Source organism: Nerophis lumbriciformis, linkage group LG18 (genome assembly GCF_033978685.3).
Source record: "Nerophis lumbriciformis linkage group LG18, RoL_Nlum_v2.1, whole genome shotgun sequence".
Lineage (NCBI taxonomy): Eukaryota > Metazoa > Chordata > Actinopteri > Syngnathiformes > Syngnathidae > Nerophis > Nerophis lumbriciformis.
This window is the reverse complement of record NC_084565.2, coordinates 37,387,572-37,405,411: the sequence shown is the minus strand read 5'-3', so window position 1 is coordinate 37,405,411 and position 17,840 is coordinate 37,387,572. Positions and strand designations below refer to the sequence as shown.

Below are 17,840 nucleotides of genomic sequence, written 5' to 3'. Positions count from 1 at the left end.
TACTTTTCAATTGATCAAGTCGTGGGGATTTACCTCATTCATATATATGATTTATATTTACTTATTTATGAAATATATGTTTTTGTTAACAAGTTAAAGGTGTTTAATGATAATGCAAGCATGTTTAACACATAGTTAATATTGTTAAAAAAATTAAAGGTGTTTAATGATAATACAAGTATGTTTAATAAATATAGTTAATATTGTTAACAAGTTAAAGGTGTTTAATGATAATACAAGCATGTTTAACACAGTTAATATTGTTAAAAAATTAAAGGTGTTTAATGATAATACAAGAATGTTTAATACATATAGTTAATATTGTTAACAATTTAAAGGTGTTTAAAGATAATACAAGCATGTTTAACACATATAGTTAATATTGTTAACAAGTTAAAGGTGTTTAAAGATAGTACAAGCATGTTTAACACATATACTTAATATTGTTACAAGTTAAAGGTGTTTAAAGATAATACAAGCATGTTTAACACATATAGGTTCCTTTCTTTCATGAAGACAATAATATAAGTTGGTGTATTACCTGATTCTGATGACTTGCATTGATTGGAATCAGACAGTAGTGCTGATAATGTCCGCATTTTCGAATGGAGGATAAAAAAAGTCCTCCTTTCTGTCCAATACCACATGAAAGTGGTTGGTTTTTGGCATCTTATTTGTCCAGCTTCCATACTCCTTTGTATACACTTTACAAGAAATCATTGTCGGCAAACTCCGTAGCTTGCTAGCTTGTGCACGCCAGCTTTCTCAGACTCTTATTTTGGTAGCGCAGGCAGGATGAAGCAGAGCTTTTATTGTGCAACTGTGCAGTTGGTCTTTGGAGTTTTGACGACAGGTACGGCGGCAGAGTCTGTTGAAATAAAGTGTTTCTCGCCTTACAGTCGGTAATTTTAATGAGCTGGCAGTAGCCAGCGTCATCTCAGAAGACCCTCGGGTGCCGTGAATGTCAATCAAGTGACGAAAGTGACGTCATAGTGAAGATTTATGATCGCTCATTTTTAGGACTATTTTTTTAATGCCTGGCTGGTGATCGACTGACACACCCTCCGAGATCGACCGGTAGCTCGCGATCGACGTAATGAGCACCCCTGATCTACTGTATTTATAAAAATACAATGTAATAATGTAGCTGTTGACTGTTGTCCTACTTTGTTGAGTGGGAATAAGTTGTTACTATACATTGTTGATGAAAACATTTTTGAATGCATACAAAGTCCAAGCATATGTGTATGTTAAACAGCACAGCTCTTTCCAATTTTTGAGTATTTCCAGTATGACTGATCTTCAGAGTGCAGAAGGGTTAATATGGTGATGTCAATATCCGAAAATAGCTGAAGGTATTCAGAGCGCAATATTAAAAATGGCTGACTGAGTTTGTGGCATTTTGTGACGTTTAAACAGTGTTTTCACATACTTTTGCGGATTGTAAATACAATTGGATACGGTTTAATTGATACAATGAAACACAAATGAGCGAGTCAAGTCAACTTTGTTTTTCCACTCTACTGGTACTTGAAGGTTTTGTAAACATGCTGTAAGTATATATGTAATGTAGTAACAGGCACATTCACAATAACATTTCATATTTATGCATTTTGCTCATTTTAAGCATACGCGGCGCATTAATTTCAAAATATAATGTCACTAATACTTGGTCAATATTCAAGTCAGAAAATGTAAGTGGAGTATTGTTGACGCTTTTTGGATGGAGTTTTATAGGAGGAATAGAGGACCTCCCATTGGATCCGCACTAAGTTGACTTTTATTTGCGTTTATTTACGAGTTAGAATGCATAACAAAAATGCATCTGTCGTCATGTCTTTCATATAAAATGATTGTAAACAATGTGGTTAGCTCACCTTTTAGAAGTGTCATGTCTTCAAAACACTAGTTGTGTATCTACTGTAAGTTGTTGAACATAAACAGTGTGTCCAGCTTTGTGATAGTGACCCTACACTTTGCTAGTAACACCACCTAGTATACACTAACTCACCAAATATTACTTTTAACTCCTAATTAGTACTGTATTTGTATGTGTTCAATTCAGACACGTTTCTCATGACAAATTACCACAATGTAGCATAGACAGTGAGCACACTGTTTGAATGTAGATATGCTTCATTAATAAAGCACAATTCAAATGTTGCCAGTCATTAAAATAAACATCTCACTTCAATAATTTTTTTTCAAGGTAGTTTTCAAACTGATGAAAGTTGGGAGACCGCTCTATCATAAAGCTGCAAACTGAATTTTTAGATTTCTATTTGTAAATTTTGCACATAAAAATTTGCTTATGGTACAATTGGTTTTCCTAGTATTTGTATTATTCCAAAACCTGTGTATCTATTTCAGGTTTGCTTAAATTCCAATAGTAAAACAATATGTCAGTCATGTAATCCACAAAGGTTGAATGGATTAAACTCTGAAATACCAATAAGAAAAGTCCAGTTTCCTCTATTCAACCTTTCAGGGAGTTTGCTACCCTAACAAGGAGGTGGAAGAAAAAGTTTTATTTAAATGTAACCACAGACCTGCTAAATAACGCTAGAAAGCGTAGGCTCCAAATGTATTTTACGCACACAAGCTTCAGGAAAAAAATATTTATTTGTAATTTTGCTCTAAAATATAAAATGTCATAACATTTATGTTTTTTTCCCCATTACATACAGTGCTGTGCTACCTGATCAGAATAGTAGATAATCATTATATATAAAAGCCTTCTAGTACACTGCAAAGAAGAGCTTTAGCAAACAATACACATTAAGCTGATTATGAACATCTGACAGATGGTGCCCAATGGCTGTTTAATTAAAGCGATTGAACAAACATTAGAAGAACAACATCACATTACCTGTAATTCTGACAAAAATATACAGATTAGCTTCACCTGCATGGGACGTTTGGATTAAAAACTGGTGTGGAAAACATGGCCATATGTATCAGTGCAACTGCCACTAAAACACTAAAGTGTTTGATAGTGAAGTTCTTGCCTTTAGAGTTGTTTGTCATTAGACCATGTTTCAAAATGTACACACTTCCAGACTTGCGCTGGAAATTTTGAGTGCATTCACAGTAAAGAAGTACGGAAAAATGCAGTAATGAATGCTTACCAACCTCCAATAGCTGCTTTTTTGGCTGCATTGGTGAAGGGGCGGGAGTAACTCCACAGCTTGCAATTAACAAGGTGAGAAGATGCTAATTATTTTCCTGTCAGTGCACAACTAAAGTACAGTAATGGATTTTGGACAGCACTGCCGTCAAAGTACGCATTCTAGGAACTTGTATTCCATTTGAGAGACAGCCTTAGACTTTTACAGCTTCTCTTCATGAGTTCTACTTTACTGGCTGGTGTCCAGCACCCAATCTATCAAACCTTCCACGATCCTAAATCGTACACATGATTCAAATCACATTTTGTGAACTTGACAGGATTTACAAAGTTGAGTTCAGTTTGCTCGCAGCATGTGAAAGATTCCTGATGTCAGATCAGCCAAGTGAATGTATTGTGTTCCAACTACTCAATCTCAACCGCCTCATCCTTGAACACCCTGGGCGGTGTGATGCGTTTAAGGCCACTTGAGGGTGGATCGGTCCTTGAACCAACCTAAGGCGAGGCACGTGGCTCTGAGCAGCTCTACTTGGAGGTGGCACTCGGCACACTGATGGACAGCGCCCGGCGAGGGGCGTTGGAAACCTGCCGCTGTTGGGACAAGAAGGACTGACCGGGGGACAGCGGGGAGACGCTGCGGCCTCCGAGACGCGACTCGATGGCCAGCTTCTGAAAGTTCAGACTCTGAGGAGACAGCGCGGTTCTTCGTAATGTGGGTGTGGCGGCAGCTTCAGAATCACATCTTTGATCTTACCTTGTTGTACCAGGCCGAGACTATCAGCTTCTCCTCGTACTCTCGGAGCCGGGCCTGCTCACATTGACGCTAAGAAGCCAAAATGTCACAGTTTAAATATTTAATATCTAACCAAACCTATTGATACAATTCAGCTCACAAGTAAAGCTTGTGTTTCCAATGAGGTGTGTGTGTGTGTGTGTGTGTGTGTGTGTGTGTGTCTTAGAGATGCGCGGTTTGCGGACACAACCGCGGAGTCCGCGGGTCGGGTCGGGCGGTTGAAATAAAAAAAAAATTAGATTTTAAATAGATTCAGGCGGGTGGCAGTTAAACCAATTCGGAAATATATATACATAGTTAAATGTTGTTACCCACATACGAAAAACGAGCAGGCACCTGCAGCATGCCACAACAGAAGAAGAAAAAAAAAAGAGATGGCAACGCCGGCAGCAAACGTGGTACGCGACAAACTAAAAAAGGGAATACTAAAGACCAGGGGAAAAAAAGGCCAGAAAAGTTCAGCGTGGACTCGTTTTTATGAGGTTGTAAATCAGGATGATAGTAATGCTGGCTACGTGATTTGCAAGAGCTGCGACGCTGTTTATGTCTACGACAGTCACAAAACTGGGACATCCAACATGGTGCATCACATTTGTGCAAAACCCCGAACCTCCACAAACACCCTGAGCATGAGCAGTTTCGTCCGCCGTGATCCCAGAAGAGTGCCACAGGATGTTAAAACAAGGCTTACAGATGCATGTGTGAACGCAGCTGCCTGCAGCAGTTTGTGTGGCGCGAGCGCGCTTGGAGGTGCGCTCAGCGCGGCTCCCAGATGATTGCGCACTGGTGTGCGTCTGGGCCGTGACAGCGTGGCACGCATTGAATGTCTCTGCTACATTGGATCAGTCTCCTTTCTTTAACAGGCAAAAGCTTTATAACCTCACTAATGCCTTGCATCATCTATATTAGATATATAACAACGGGCGGGTGGCGGATGGCGGGCGGGTGGCGGATGGCGGGCGGGTGCGGTTTTGATTAAATGTTAGTTCGGGTGGATGGCGGATGGTTGACGAATTTTGTGATGCGGTTGCGGATGAAATAATTGCCTATCCGCGCATCTCTAGTGTGTGTCTACATCCTCAATGAACCACAGAAAAAGTGGAGGACATTTAAGGGTCTGAGATCATTTCATTCAAGAAGCAAAAATACCTCCAGGTTGAGAACCTGCTTGTCTCTGTCTGCCAGCTGGTTCTTTAGTGCCTGGATCTCAGCGGTAGCAGGATTCAGTTTTGGGTCGAGTGCCCGGATAACCTGCAAGCAGGGACGGTAGAAAAAGGCTCAAGTCTTCAAACCACAGAACGAGTAAGAAGTCACAAAAGGACTCACGCTGCGAGCTTTCTCCAGGTACATTTTGTACCTCTCCTCCATGGCCCTCATGTCGTCGTCCTTCTTCTTCAGAGCGGCCATGAGCTCGTCCAGCTTCAGTGCTGTCGATCAAACCATTTGACCCGTTAGCGGATTGAGGCGGCGTTAGGCTGACGGTGGCGTTGTGACACTTACAGGTTTGAGTGTTGTCGGGCTGCAAGTCTTCCAGCAGCTCTTTCTTCTTCATTATTTCGTCCTGAGCCTCATTGAGCTGGACCCTGGAGAAAAATACATGGCTGCTTAGATTGAAGAAAATCGACTTTTTAACTTTCACGCTGACGGCCGCTTACATGTGAGCATCAAGCTTCCGCTTCAGGTTGGACTGAAAAACATGTAAAAGTAAATCCAGGTTAGGATGGAATAAAACCTTTCAGACCCAAAGAAGATTCTTGTTTATACTCATCGCACTTACATCATCGGGCTTGACCGCCTGACCCTGCAGGGCCTTCTGGAGGTCCTCAACCTGCTGCTGCAGCTCACCGATACGCTCTCGACTCAACCTGGAGATTGACATGCAGCACGTGTATTATTATATTCTAGGGAGACCATATATCACAGACAAAAAACAACAGATTTAGCAATGAGATATTCAGGCGATAAGTTTGCTCAAAGATACTATTTCAAATATGTATCCTATGTATGGATAACATATTGTTATTAGAGATGTCCGATGATATCGGACTGCCGATGTTATCGGCCGATAAATGCTTTAAAATGTAATATCGGAAATTATCGGTATCGGTTTCAAAAAGTAAAATGTATGACTTTTTAAAACGCCGCTGTGTACACAGACGTAGGGAGAAGTACAGAGCGCCAATAAACCTTAAAGGCACTGCCTTTGCGTGCCGGCCCAATCACATAATATCTACGGCTTTACACACACACACAAGTGAATGCAAATCATACTTGGTCAACAGACATACAGGTCACACTGAGGGTGGCCGTATAAACAACTTTAACACTGTTAAAAATATGTGCCACACTGTGAACCCACACCAAACCAGAATGACAAACACATTTCGGGAAAACATCCGCACCGTAACACAACATAAACACAACAGAACAAATACCCAGAACCCCTTGCAGCACTAACTCTTCCGGGACGCTACAATATACACCACTCTCTACCCCCTTTCAACCCCACCGCCCAACCTCGCCCACCTCAACCTCCTCATGCTCTCTCAGGGAGAGCATGTCCCAAATTCGTAGCTGCTGTTTTGAGGCATGTTAAAAAAAATAATGCACTTTGTGACTTCAATAATAAATATGGCAAATATGAAACAGATACCAATAATTTCCGATATTACATTTTAAGTATTTATCGACCGATAATATTGGCAGGCCGATATTATTGGACATCTCTAATATTATATTATCTTGGCAAAGAAGAAGTGCTCACTAACACATATTTAGACAGATTTGTGAATAATATTTGAGAGGAATAGGTATTTTGTGTCTATAGTAAAAGTTGTAGCTCTTTACTCATTAAAAAGGGGAGCAAAAACAAAAGTGCTGCGTTCCTTTTAGTTCAGCATATGAATAGGTGAATGTGGAAATAGTGTCAAAGCGTTTTGAGTACCTTGAAGGTAGACAAACACTACAGTATACAAGTATAACCCATTCACCCTATCATAAAAGAAGGAAAACCATGTCAACAAACTACCGTAGGTTAAAAAAGAGTTTATCATCAGTCATTGTCTTAATGTCTCTGAACAAAGTTACAAGTAAATGTGCCCTTTCATTTATTTGCTTGAGTCAACTTAAGTGAGTTCCAATGTAATAGTAGTATTAGTAAAAGTAGTACTAGTAGTGGTATAAGGCCATCAAGTAGAGTTGCATCAACTTTCGAACCTGTTCTCTGTGTCCTGTTCACTGCGGCTCTTGTGAGCTTCCTCCAGCTGAACCTGCAGAGAGGCGATCTTTTCTCTTTCAAACTCTTCTTGCTGCACTCTCAGCATCTTGTTCTCATGCTGGAGCCTGATGAACTTCTCTCTGGACTCAAATAAACTCAGCGGTCACACTCACAGTCCCATAGTATGTGTGTGAGGGCGTTCACCTGTGCTCGATGGGGATCAACTCTGCTGCCAGGTTGTCGTGGCTGGGGCTGCTGGATGGAAGCATGCCTACACAGGGAGCGTGTGGACATGAGAAGGTGCGGAGTGACGGACACGCAGCATGACTGCAGTGATGTTACCTGCTTGGGAGAGTTGGTGCTGCTGGGCTTGGGTGCATCGAAGCTCCTCATTGATCTCCTTCAGAGAATCTCTCTCGATGATGATTCGCTGGAGGTTGAAGAAAGAAATGAATAGCAGAGGTAGGGCTGGCCTTTTATTAATATCTCGATATTTTTAGGCCATGTCACGATACACGATATATATCTGGATATTTTGCCTTGGCCTTGAATGAACACTTGATGCATATAATCACAGCAGTATGATGATTCTGTGTGTCTACATTAAAACATTCTTCTTCATACTGCATTAATATATGCTCATTTTAAACTTTCATGCAGAGAGGGAAATCACAACTAAGTCAATTTAGCAAAAGTGTATTTATTAAACAGTTATTAAGCAGTGGCACAAACATTCATGTCATTACCAAAACAGAAAGTGCAAGATTGTCAGACATTTTAAAACAAGCTATAAATGCACTTTTGTGAATGATGTCACTAAGATGACATATCAAAACAACACTAAATTAAAGTGCACTTTTTGTACAGAACGCCACTACAATAGTTAAAAACAAATAAAGTGCACTTTTGTGCATGTCACACAATATATTTCAATAACTGTCAAATAAAAATGAGCTGCATAATAGGAAATCAAATAGTGTATGTCCTTCGCTATGTGGTAGGTTCCTGCAGACGTTATCTCCTTCTGTTGTTGACTATTTTTTTCATACGGTGTTTATGTGGAAATAGTTGCTTCGGCATTTTGTTGGTGTGGCACCGAACGGAGATGTTGACATGCGGAGTTTCAAGCACTCCTCATTCTCTAGCGCAGTGGTTCTCAACCTTTTTTCAGTGATGTACCCCATGTGAACATTTTTTTAATTCAAGTACCCCCTAATCAGAGCAAAGCATTTTTGGTTGAAAAAAAGAGATAAAGAAGTAAAATACAGCACTATGTCATCAGTTTCTGATTTATTACATTGTATAACAGTGCAAAATATTTCTCATTTGTAGTGGTCTTTCTTGAACTATTTGGGAAAAAAAGATATAAAAATAACTAAAAACTTGTTGAAAAATAAACAAGTGATTCAATTATAAATAAAGATTTCTACACATAGAAGTAATCATCAACTTAAAGTGCCCTCTTTGGGGGTTGTAATAGAGATCCATCTGGATTCATGAACTTAATTCTAAACATTTCTTCACAAAAAAAGAAATCTTTAACATCAATATTTATGGAACATGTCCACAAAAAATCTAGCTGTCAACACTGAATATTGCATTGTTGCATTTCTTTAACCAAGCCTCCATTGTTTTCTACATCGATAGTTGATTGACAGTTGGTGCCGTGTGTCACCGCCAGGTAGGGTCAAATCATCATGGCATGGGGGAAACTCTGGGTTTATGGTAATGAATGGAATAGCCTACTTGATTTGATGTTCAGTTGAAGTATTATTCAATAAATATATTTATAAAGGATTTTTGAATTGCTGCTATTTTTAGAATATTTTTTAAAAATCTCACGTACCCCTTGGCATACCTTCAAGTACCCCCAGGGGTACGCGTACCCCCATTTGACAACCACTGCTCTAGCGGGTGACTTTTCAAATGATGCTACATTAGCAGTGCTGCTACTTTTTGTAGCAACGCTTTTACCGCATAATTGTTGAACATCTTCCCTATTAAAGTAAAAGTGCCAATGATTGTCACTCACACACTAGGTGTGGCGAAATTATTGAACTGGGGGGTGAAGGGAGCAGTGAGCAGCAGCATCGGCCGCGCCCAGGAATCATTTTTGGTGATTTAACCCCCTATTCCAACCCTTGATGCTGAGTGCCAAGCAGGGAGGTAATGGGTCCCATTTTTATAGCATACCTGCCAACTACTCCGGTTTTCCCGTAATTAGTACGGTTTTCATCAACCTATTCCGGGTTACAGTTGCAGTGATAAAAAATACGGTTTTTCATTAATTAAATTATTTATTTATTTTTTAAAGTTTTATTCACGAAATCGCGTAACAACAATGACAATCGACACTGCTTCCCGTAACTTCCTATCGAGCCATTCCGAATGCCATGCGCGAGGCTATTTATAGCACCGCTGCCAAACACGAGGCACCAGTTGCCATTGTTTCCAAACGAGCGAACGATCATGGAATCAGCCGGAGAAAAATCGCAAACGAGTCTTAAACCGAAAAGAAAACTGCAGTCATTCCGTGAAAGAATATTCAAAAGCCTATCCGGGAATAATTTTCCGTTCCAAAAAGGGTGAAAACTACGCGAATTGCACCTTGTGCAGACAAGATTTTTCGATCGGACACGGAGGAATTAGCGATGTAAAAGACCACGTTGGGACAAAAAAACACAAGTCTAATGCCGTTGCTAGCGATACAAGAGGAAAACTTTCAACGTTTTTCGTCGCCCAAACAGATTCTTTGGATGTGATAAATGCCGAAGTTTTATTTACGGAGGCAATATTTGAGCATGGACTTCCAATCGCACTGGCTGATCACAGTCAGTGGTCAGACTGGGCCGGGGTTTGAATTCACAACCTACCGATCTCAAGCCAAACCACCGCCAGACGATGGACTGGGAATTAATTTTTTCTTCATTTGTTACCAGATTCGCACCTTCTCTCGTACTTCCACTCGCACCGCTCCGTTAGCATCACAGCTAACGTTACCATGCCGCTACCTGTCTGCTCCGCGGGAGCGTGTGACGTTGCACGCGTGACTTATGTAAGAAGGTGCGCTTGTTTTAAGTCTCTGTGAGAAGGAGAGACAAGAAAGAGTGGGAAACGCCTGTAGTGTAATGCTCGCAGCTAAAAGCAACTGCGTGAGAACGTATACTCCAATATCACGATATAGTCATTTTCTTTATCGCACAGAGACAAACCCGCGATATATCGAGTATGTCGATATATCGCCCAGCCCTAAGCAAAAGTGTGTTGCGATCACATAATCTTCTACCCCAGGGGACATTTTAGGGGCGGTATAGCTCGGTTGGTAGAGTGGCCGTGCCAGCAACTTGAGGGTTGCAGGTTCGATCCCCGCTTCCGCCATCCTAGTCACTGCTGTTGTGTCCTTGGGCAAGACACTTTACCCACCTGCTCCCAGTGCCACCCACACTGGTTTAAATGTAACTTAGATATTGGGTTTCACTATGTAAAGCGCTTTGAGTCACTAGAGAAAAGCGCTATATAAATATAATTCACTTCACTTCACATTTTTAAATGAGCTCCCTCTCCTCCTATTTTTAAATGTGACCCTTGATGGAAGTATCACCTCTTTCTCCTTCATCACCAGCTCATGCTTCTCCTCCAACTTCTTCATCTCGAAGGCCTGGTTGTCTGCCCGCCTTGTCTCCTCAGACAGCTTCCGATGCAGCTCTTGCACCTGGCGGGGAGCACATAACAAAGGTGTGGCTGTAAGAGACAGTCAGTGCATCCCGCGATGCAAACGCTACCTGCCGCTTGTACGTCTCCAGCTGTGCGCGGGCGGCGTTGGCCTTGCGCAGTTCCTCCTCCAAGCTGACGGTGTTCTGCATGTAGATGGTGTTGTTCTCCTCCAGCAGTTTCATTTGCCTCTTCAGGTCCCCCAGGTTCTCCAGCTTTCGCTTGTAGGTTTCCACCGAAGCCTCCAGCATCACCACCCGATCCGAACAGATCCTTAAGAGCACAAACTAATAAGCCACCAGTTGAGCGGACCATCTCGGACGTCTGAAATCTATTTGCGTGAAGTCAAACCTCAGGACGTCCAGCTCATCTTTGAGCGCTTGGGATTCCTCCGCCAGGCTGGTGAGCTCGTCGGTGCGATGCTGGATCTCAACCAGCTCCTTCTCTAGCTCTTCACAGTGGATCCTGTAGTCGTCCTTGGCTGCCTCAAGCCTGAAACAAACAAGAGGCGATGTTTTAGTGAAGTTGTTTTTTTCCCCCTCCGCGGCGCCATCAGCCAGATGAGGTATAGAACCCACCGGAAGTTCTCCTCCTGCATCGCCTCAAGCTGCTGCTGTAACTGGCTATGCTTCCTTCCCTGGGGTGTGTTCGGGTCATCAAAGGTATCCAGCTGATTAGCTCGGTCGGTCAGGACGTCGTTCTCCACCAACAGACTGTTTTGCTCTTCTTGCAAGATGGCCACCTGTCCAAGATGATGAGGTTGATGATGTGGACATGACAGAAGTATAATCGTGTTTCTGCGATTGGTCCAACAGCGGTTAATACAAAGAGTTAATCCAAGCACACACCATTAGTTAGTCAGCCCACATTACCCTGACTAGTACTTTGTACGAGGGGTGCCCCGATCTGATATTGATATCGGCCCGATATCAGCAAAAAAAAGAAGTATTGGATATCGGCTTGCATCTAATAGATGTAAGCTTCTTTACAAGATGTTTTGTTGGAGAGTCAGTTAACATCTAAATGTCCTCTACTAAGCACACAAGGTTGGTCTTTTCTTGTGTTTTAGTCAAATAATTTACAAAAAGAAACACTCCATTTCAAAAGCATAAACCTGTCATAAGGTTAGTGTTTTTCATCTGTTCAGAGTCATTTCACTTGATCAAGCCTTTTCTAACACTCCACATTACAGGTTCATTATGTCTTCTTTAGGGATGTCCCGATCCAGGGTTTTGCACTTCCGATCCGATACCGATATTGTTTTTGCACTTCCGATCCGATACCGATACTGACCGATACTGGCCTATCCGAGCATGTATTAAAGTTTAAAGTTATTTAGCCTACTTAGTTGTCAGAATCATGTTGAAAAGGGTTTTAGTACTCTTGATAACAACTAGCCAGCTGAATTAGGGGAGTTTGAATAATACACAATGGTTGGTAACAAGAAACTGACCTGTTTATTCACGGATAAACACAAAATAGACAAAATTATACATGACAAACAGAAATGGCATCATTGAACTAGGGCTGGGCGATATGGCCTTTTTTTAATATTGCGATATTTTAAGGCCATATCGCGATACACGATATATATGTGGATATTTTGCCTTAGCCTTGAATGAACACTTGATGCATATAATCACAGCAGTATGATGATTCTATGTGTCTACATTAAAACATTCTTCTTCATACTGCATTAATATATGTTACTTTTAAACTTTCATGTAGAGAGGGAAATCACAACTAAAAAAAATCACTATTTTTTTCATACGGTGTTGATCTGGAAATGTGTGCCTCAGCATTTTGATGGTGTGGACATGTGGCACCGAATGGAGATAAGCGTCTCGACAGACGTTACAATATTTGAACAATGATGACGAAAACTGTTTTCTCTGTCGTGTCCGTGTGTCGAAAATTGTTATGCGCTTTTTTTTTTTTTTTTGATTTTGTGCGTGGCATAGATTTGCCGTGCGCTAGCATCACAGCTAACGTTAGCCATGCTGCTACCTCTCTGCTCAAGGAGGACGTATACGTATGTGACGTATGACGTGACAGTATGTGACGTGTGTAAGAAGGTGCCCTTGCTGTCTGTAAGAGGGAGACACAGGAAAGAGTGGGAAGAGCCTGTCGTGTAATGTCCGCAGCTAAAAGCAACTGCGTGAGAATCCACAGACCAGTGGATGTGTTGAAGGTGTGCTGGAAAAGGCGGAATGGAAAATAGGGAGCAGCAGAAAAGTGGAATGTATTATTTAAATCTGTGCGTTGGAGTTTTTTTTAAAAAACTGGATCTGCATCGGAATTTTCCCATGCCTTGCCGATACGCATTTTTTGGCAAATATCAGTGGCCGATCCGATTCAAATATCGGATCGGGACATCCCTAGTCTTCTTATTCATATACTCTTTCAAATGTTCTTGTAATCAGACAATATTTTCGGTATATTAGATGGAAATCTTTACCTGACATGTTTCGACTGACTTCTGCAGTCTTCTTCAGAAGGGTCACCTGACCACTGTGACGCGTTGCCTATCAGCTGTTCTTATAGGTGTCGTATGAAGACGACTGCAGATGACAGTCGAAACGTGTCAGGTAAAGATTCCATCTAATATACCGGAAATATTGTCTGATTACAAGAACATTTGAAAGACTCCACAGTACAACTTAATAAATGTGCTAGGATTTGTGCTGATATTGTATCAGATTAATATCGATATTGGTTAATACTCAAGGCTCCAATATTGGTGAGTTGTATTGGGGCACCCCTACCTACTTTGTACTCGACTAGATTACTTGTCTGGCATGGAATTATCCTGCAAACCAACAACGGGCAGTAACTTCAACAAACATGTTTTGCAGTATTATTTGCACCGTCCTGAAGCAGTTAGATTTTAATATAATCATGCAGGACAAATAAACGACTTGACAAATCACAAAGAAAAAAACATGAATAAGGCGTTCATCTTTCAAAACATTGTCACAGCCGCATATCCCACCCGCTGAGTAGAAAAATTAATTAAAAACACTGCATGTCCACACTGAGTCCTGCTGGAGCCACCTGTTAGCGTCAACTTTCCGAGCAGCTTTGAAAAAATGAGGGTTTAGTTTTGCTTGACGGTCACCTTGGACTTACCTGACGCTGGGGGGAGCCAGGCGACACGGCAAACGGAGCAAATTAATCTGTCGAGAGTCCAGTTGAAGACAGTTGTTGGATCAGTACATGTCTGCGAAATGTGGTGTGCCCTCTAGAACGCCCGCAGGCTGGCGGCTTGATGTGGATCAGAGTCCAGACTGTAAGCTCACAGTCTTTCTGCCACAGCAGCCCCGCACAATGCAGCCAGACATTACGGCAAATTACACAATTCCTCTATATACCGAGCCACAGGCTTGTGTGTGTGTGTGTGTGTGTGTGTGTGTGTGTGTGTGTGTGTGTGTGAGATAGATGTGCATTCACCTGTTGGTCTAGCTCCTGGCAGCGCTGGGAAAGTGATTCCTTCTCTGCTGAAAGTTTGGACACTTCTTCCAAAGCCTTTCTGAGCTGAACACACAAAAAATAAGATTGATTCAATCACATCATCATTCCCTGGAATCAAGTGCCCAAAGAAATGATTATTATATTATTAATACACTGCATGAGTCCAACATGTCTGTGTTAGCCTGCTCTCAACTCGCCACCAGGAAGTCATTCTCCCCGAGCACCATCACCCCTTTATGATGTCATCACGTTGTAGTTCTTTGCTACGTAGCAAAGTTACAGCACAAGCCTGTACTTTTTTTTTTTTATTGACAACCTTGAGACCTCCGAATTCAGGAGATGGGGCGGGGGGGTGTATGTTGTAGCGTCCCGGAAGAGTTAGTGCTGCAAGGAGTTCTGGGTATTTGTTCTGTTGTGTTACGGTGCGGATGTTCGCCCGAAATGTGTTTGTCATTCTTGTTTGGTGTGGGTTCACAGTGTGGCGCATATTTGTAACAGTGTTAAAGTTGTTTATACGGCCACCCTCAGTGTGACCTGTATGGCTGTTCATCAAGTATGCCTTGCATTCAATTGTGTGTGTGTAAAAGCCGCACATAACATGTGGTTGGGCCGGCACGCTGTTTGTATGGAGGAAAAGCGGACGTGACGATAGGTTGTAGAGGACGCTAATGGCAGTGTTTAAGGCACGCCCCCAATATTGTTGTCCGGGTGGAAATCGGGAGGAATTCGGGAGAATGGTTGCCCCGGGAGATTTTCAGGAGGGGCACTGAAATTCGGGAGTCTCCCGGGAAAATCGGGAGGGTTGGCAAGTATGAGTATGAGAGGGACACGCGGTAGAAGATGAATGGATGGACTGCAAAATAAGCCATCATGGGGCCAAAGAAATTTGCGAGTGTCAGCACTTTGATAAAGAAGTTGAGAAACACTACTGAATTCAAAAAGGAACTTGTAGCAAAGAATCTCTATCGCATCCGCACCGTAACACAACAGAACAAATAACCAGAATCCCTTGCATCCCTAACTCTTCCGGGCTACAATATACACCCCCGCTACCATCAAACCCCGCCCCCCCAATCTCCCGAATTCGAAGGTCTCAAGGTTGGCAAGTATGGTGTTAGTACGCTAGAAAAAGAGTTCCTCAGTGTTTGCTCTTACAATAACAATGTTGCTACAGCTTGGTTCTTATACAGATTGCTGAAAAATAAAGTGTTGTTGACGGTTTTTGAATCCCCGTTTTTAAAGTGATTTTGAGGTAGAATTGATTGCTCCCCTTAGCTGCATTGCTAGTGTCGGAGGCAGATATTTACATATATCCGAATTTAAGTGTTACTTCTTTTAATTCATAGTCATATTTGAAAACAGCTCGTGTTTTTCCATTTGTTCTCTTTCTGTTTGTCTGCAAGTAAACTGTGTGTTAACCTTGAAGCTTTAGAATGTTAGAAAGAGCGATAATGGGCATTTGTTTTGGCTAGAGAGACATGACTGCCAGGGACTTAAGAGGGGAGAGGGTTTGGTCGGCGGGGCAGACGATCTTAGCGGCGCAATTGAATGTTCTATGCTGGACTGGTCTCAATGTATATCTGCAAAGCTTTGCAAATATATTACAAAATACCTATTCTGTCTCTGGTGGTTTTTCAACTCAGCTTTAAGTGTCGTAAAGAGCTTGGGAGCGACTTGTGACTTGAATTCCCTGGGAGGAACGACTGGTCCAAAACGCAACACTAGCCACCAGGAACGAGACGATTTTTACATGCTAGATCGCAAAAAACCCCCAAAAACTGTAGTCTTGTCTCAAAAAAAAATCCAAAAAAAGTGCAGTTCCCCTTTAAGAATCTGCTGCAAAAATGTGAGTCTCTTACAAGTTTTTTTAAAACTGTGTGACTGCTGAAAAGACAGGACTTAAAGGGGTGACTTCAGGAACTCCTCAGTTAGGTAAATCACAATTTTGGACTCCAGTGTTCTGTGTTTGCTAGCTGGGTTAAAATGTCAATGCAAGAACCTGCCAATGTGTTTAGAGTGGTCCAAGTTACTTTACACAACAGGAGCGCGCTACTGTTTTTAAGAAATTTATTGCAAACAAGTTTGTCTCACAAGTTTTGAACTGACCTTTGGAGGCCGGTATGGTGTCATTTGAAAGGCTATTATTAATCTACTTGTTAACTTACTTTGTGCAGTAATATGGTTCATCGACGCTTCTTAAACTTGACTAAGCACTTACTTATAGGTGTTTAAAGCTAGCTTACCACATAGTTTAGCTATTAGCAAGCCTGCTCTTGATTTGCTCTCGCGGTGTGTAACATGTTTTGCCTCTTCCGCCAGTGATATTTAATACTTGATATTGATACTTAAGATTCTAAGAAATGCAGTTTATTAGCCGTGCTGAAGGTGATTATTATTAGGTGAGTGGCTCCACACTGTGTGTGGAGAGACAAAAACAGTGTCAGCCAGAAGGGATCAGCATTAAAAGGCATTTATTTTGAATGAAAATCGGTCGATACAAATCAGTGGCTGATCGATCATAATAATATAATACCACTAACCTGCTGATCCAGGTCCCCTGACAGCTCCGCTCCAAAGGGGGTGGTGGTCTCTTTATTCAGGAGCTGAAAAAGGAGAGAGGTCACCAAGATTGTCATCACATTGTGCTGCAAAGTCTCCACTAAAACTGAAGGACTGAGGACTTGGTCAACAGACCTCCTGGATGGCCGTCATGACAACGTGCTGCACGGACTCCTCCAGCGTCATGATGATTTGAATGTACTCTGGCGACAGGAAGAGGGAAACAGCACCGAGGAGTCAAACCATTTGCTTCCGGGTCGGAGCGAGACTGAAAGAACTTGGCAGGTGGGTCATACAGTAATGTACCTTGTTTGTGTTCACATTTGACGGCACAACCCAGGATGAGCTGCAACAACCTCCCCAGCTCAACAGGGGCCGAATGCTCTGCCACTAGGGCCACGTCTGGCAGGGGGAAGTCAGTGAGGCCCTGCACCAACACCTAAAAGACAACACTTGGGAAGTTTATCTCACAGAAGTTGCGTCACAATTCTTTAAACTCCCAAGTTTTGTTTGGTTACGCCACAAAATGTTCTGGAGGTTCTATTCTGTCGCTGCATACCAGACTTGATCCTCGCTCTGCCCACAATGCACGCTCTCATTTTCTTTACGTGGGGCTCTTGTGCCGCTTGCTAACAACACAAGCCTTGCCTCATTGCTTGCGTGAACTAAACCGACGCATCATCGTATGACAACACGGGACAAGGAGGTGCTGGAGGACATACCTCGTTGTAGTACTCCAGCACCATCTGCAGGATCTTCTTCAGGTTGTTGAGCTGAGGAGATCACACACACACACACATTAAAGCCTTATCTGTAATTCGGTAGGTTAAAAGGCGTGAAGGGAGGAGGTTGGGTAGACCAGTGTTTTTCAACCACTGTGCCGTGAGATACAGTCTGGTGTGCCGTGGGAGATGATCTCATTTCACATTTTTGTGTTAAAAATATTCTTTGCAAACCAGTAA

General features: G+C 42.1%; 2 protein-coding genes across 3 annotated transcripts in view; one reads left to right on the top strand and one right to left on the bottom strand.

Moving 5' to 3' along the window:
- Nucleotides 1-2,603: 2,603 nt before the first annotated feature.
- Nucleotides 2,604-17,840, bottom strand: part of hook1 (hook microtubule-tethering protein 1) — a 19,939-nt gene continuing 4,702 nt past the window's right edge. For both annotated transcript variants that reach the window (XM_061978288.2, XM_061978289.2), the window contains 19 exons: nucleotides 17,601-17,651; nucleotides 17,185-17,317; nucleotides 17,014-17,081; nucleotides 16,860-16,922; nucleotides 14,299-14,382; nucleotides 11,427-11,590; nucleotides 11,200-11,340; nucleotides 10,920-11,121; nucleotides 10,739-10,849; nucleotides 7,480-7,567; nucleotides 7,342-7,408; nucleotides 7,137-7,277; nucleotides 5,698-5,785; nucleotides 5,576-5,607; nucleotides 5,421-5,503; nucleotides 5,247-5,347; nucleotides 5,070-5,171; nucleotides 3,882-3,950; nucleotides 2,604-3,811 (listed from right to left, as the gene is read on the bottom strand). In XM_061978288.2, coding sequence (XP_061834272.2) covers nucleotides 3,653-3,811; nucleotides 3,882-3,950; nucleotides 5,070-5,171; nucleotides 5,247-5,347; nucleotides 5,421-5,503; nucleotides 5,576-5,607; nucleotides 5,698-5,785; nucleotides 7,137-7,277; nucleotides 7,342-7,408; nucleotides 7,480-7,567; nucleotides 10,739-10,849; nucleotides 10,920-11,121; nucleotides 11,200-11,340; nucleotides 11,427-11,590; nucleotides 14,299-14,382; nucleotides 16,860-16,922; nucleotides 17,014-17,081; nucleotides 17,185-17,317; nucleotides 17,601-17,651 — 1,947 coding nt within the window. In that variant the 3' untranslated portion in view covers nucleotides 2,604-3,652. The remainder of the gene's footprint in view (nucleotides 3,812-3,881; nucleotides 3,951-5,069; nucleotides 5,172-5,246; nucleotides 5,348-5,420; nucleotides 5,504-5,575; nucleotides 5,608-5,697; nucleotides 5,786-7,136; nucleotides 7,278-7,341; nucleotides 7,409-7,479; nucleotides 7,568-10,738; nucleotides 10,850-10,919; nucleotides 11,122-11,199; nucleotides 11,341-11,426; nucleotides 11,591-14,298; nucleotides 14,383-16,859; nucleotides 16,923-17,013; nucleotides 17,082-17,184; nucleotides 17,318-17,600; nucleotides 17,652-17,840) is intronic.
- The window catches only part of LOC133617911 (E3 ubiquitin-protein ligase RNF170), a 22,332-nt gene continuing 21,212 nt past the window's right edge, over nucleotides 16,721-17,840 (top strand). The window contains exon 1 of the mRNA XM_061978291.2: nucleotides 16,721-17,163. The gene's annotated coding sequence lies outside the window, so the exon portion shown is untranslated. The remainder of the gene's footprint in view (nucleotides 17,164-17,840) is intronic.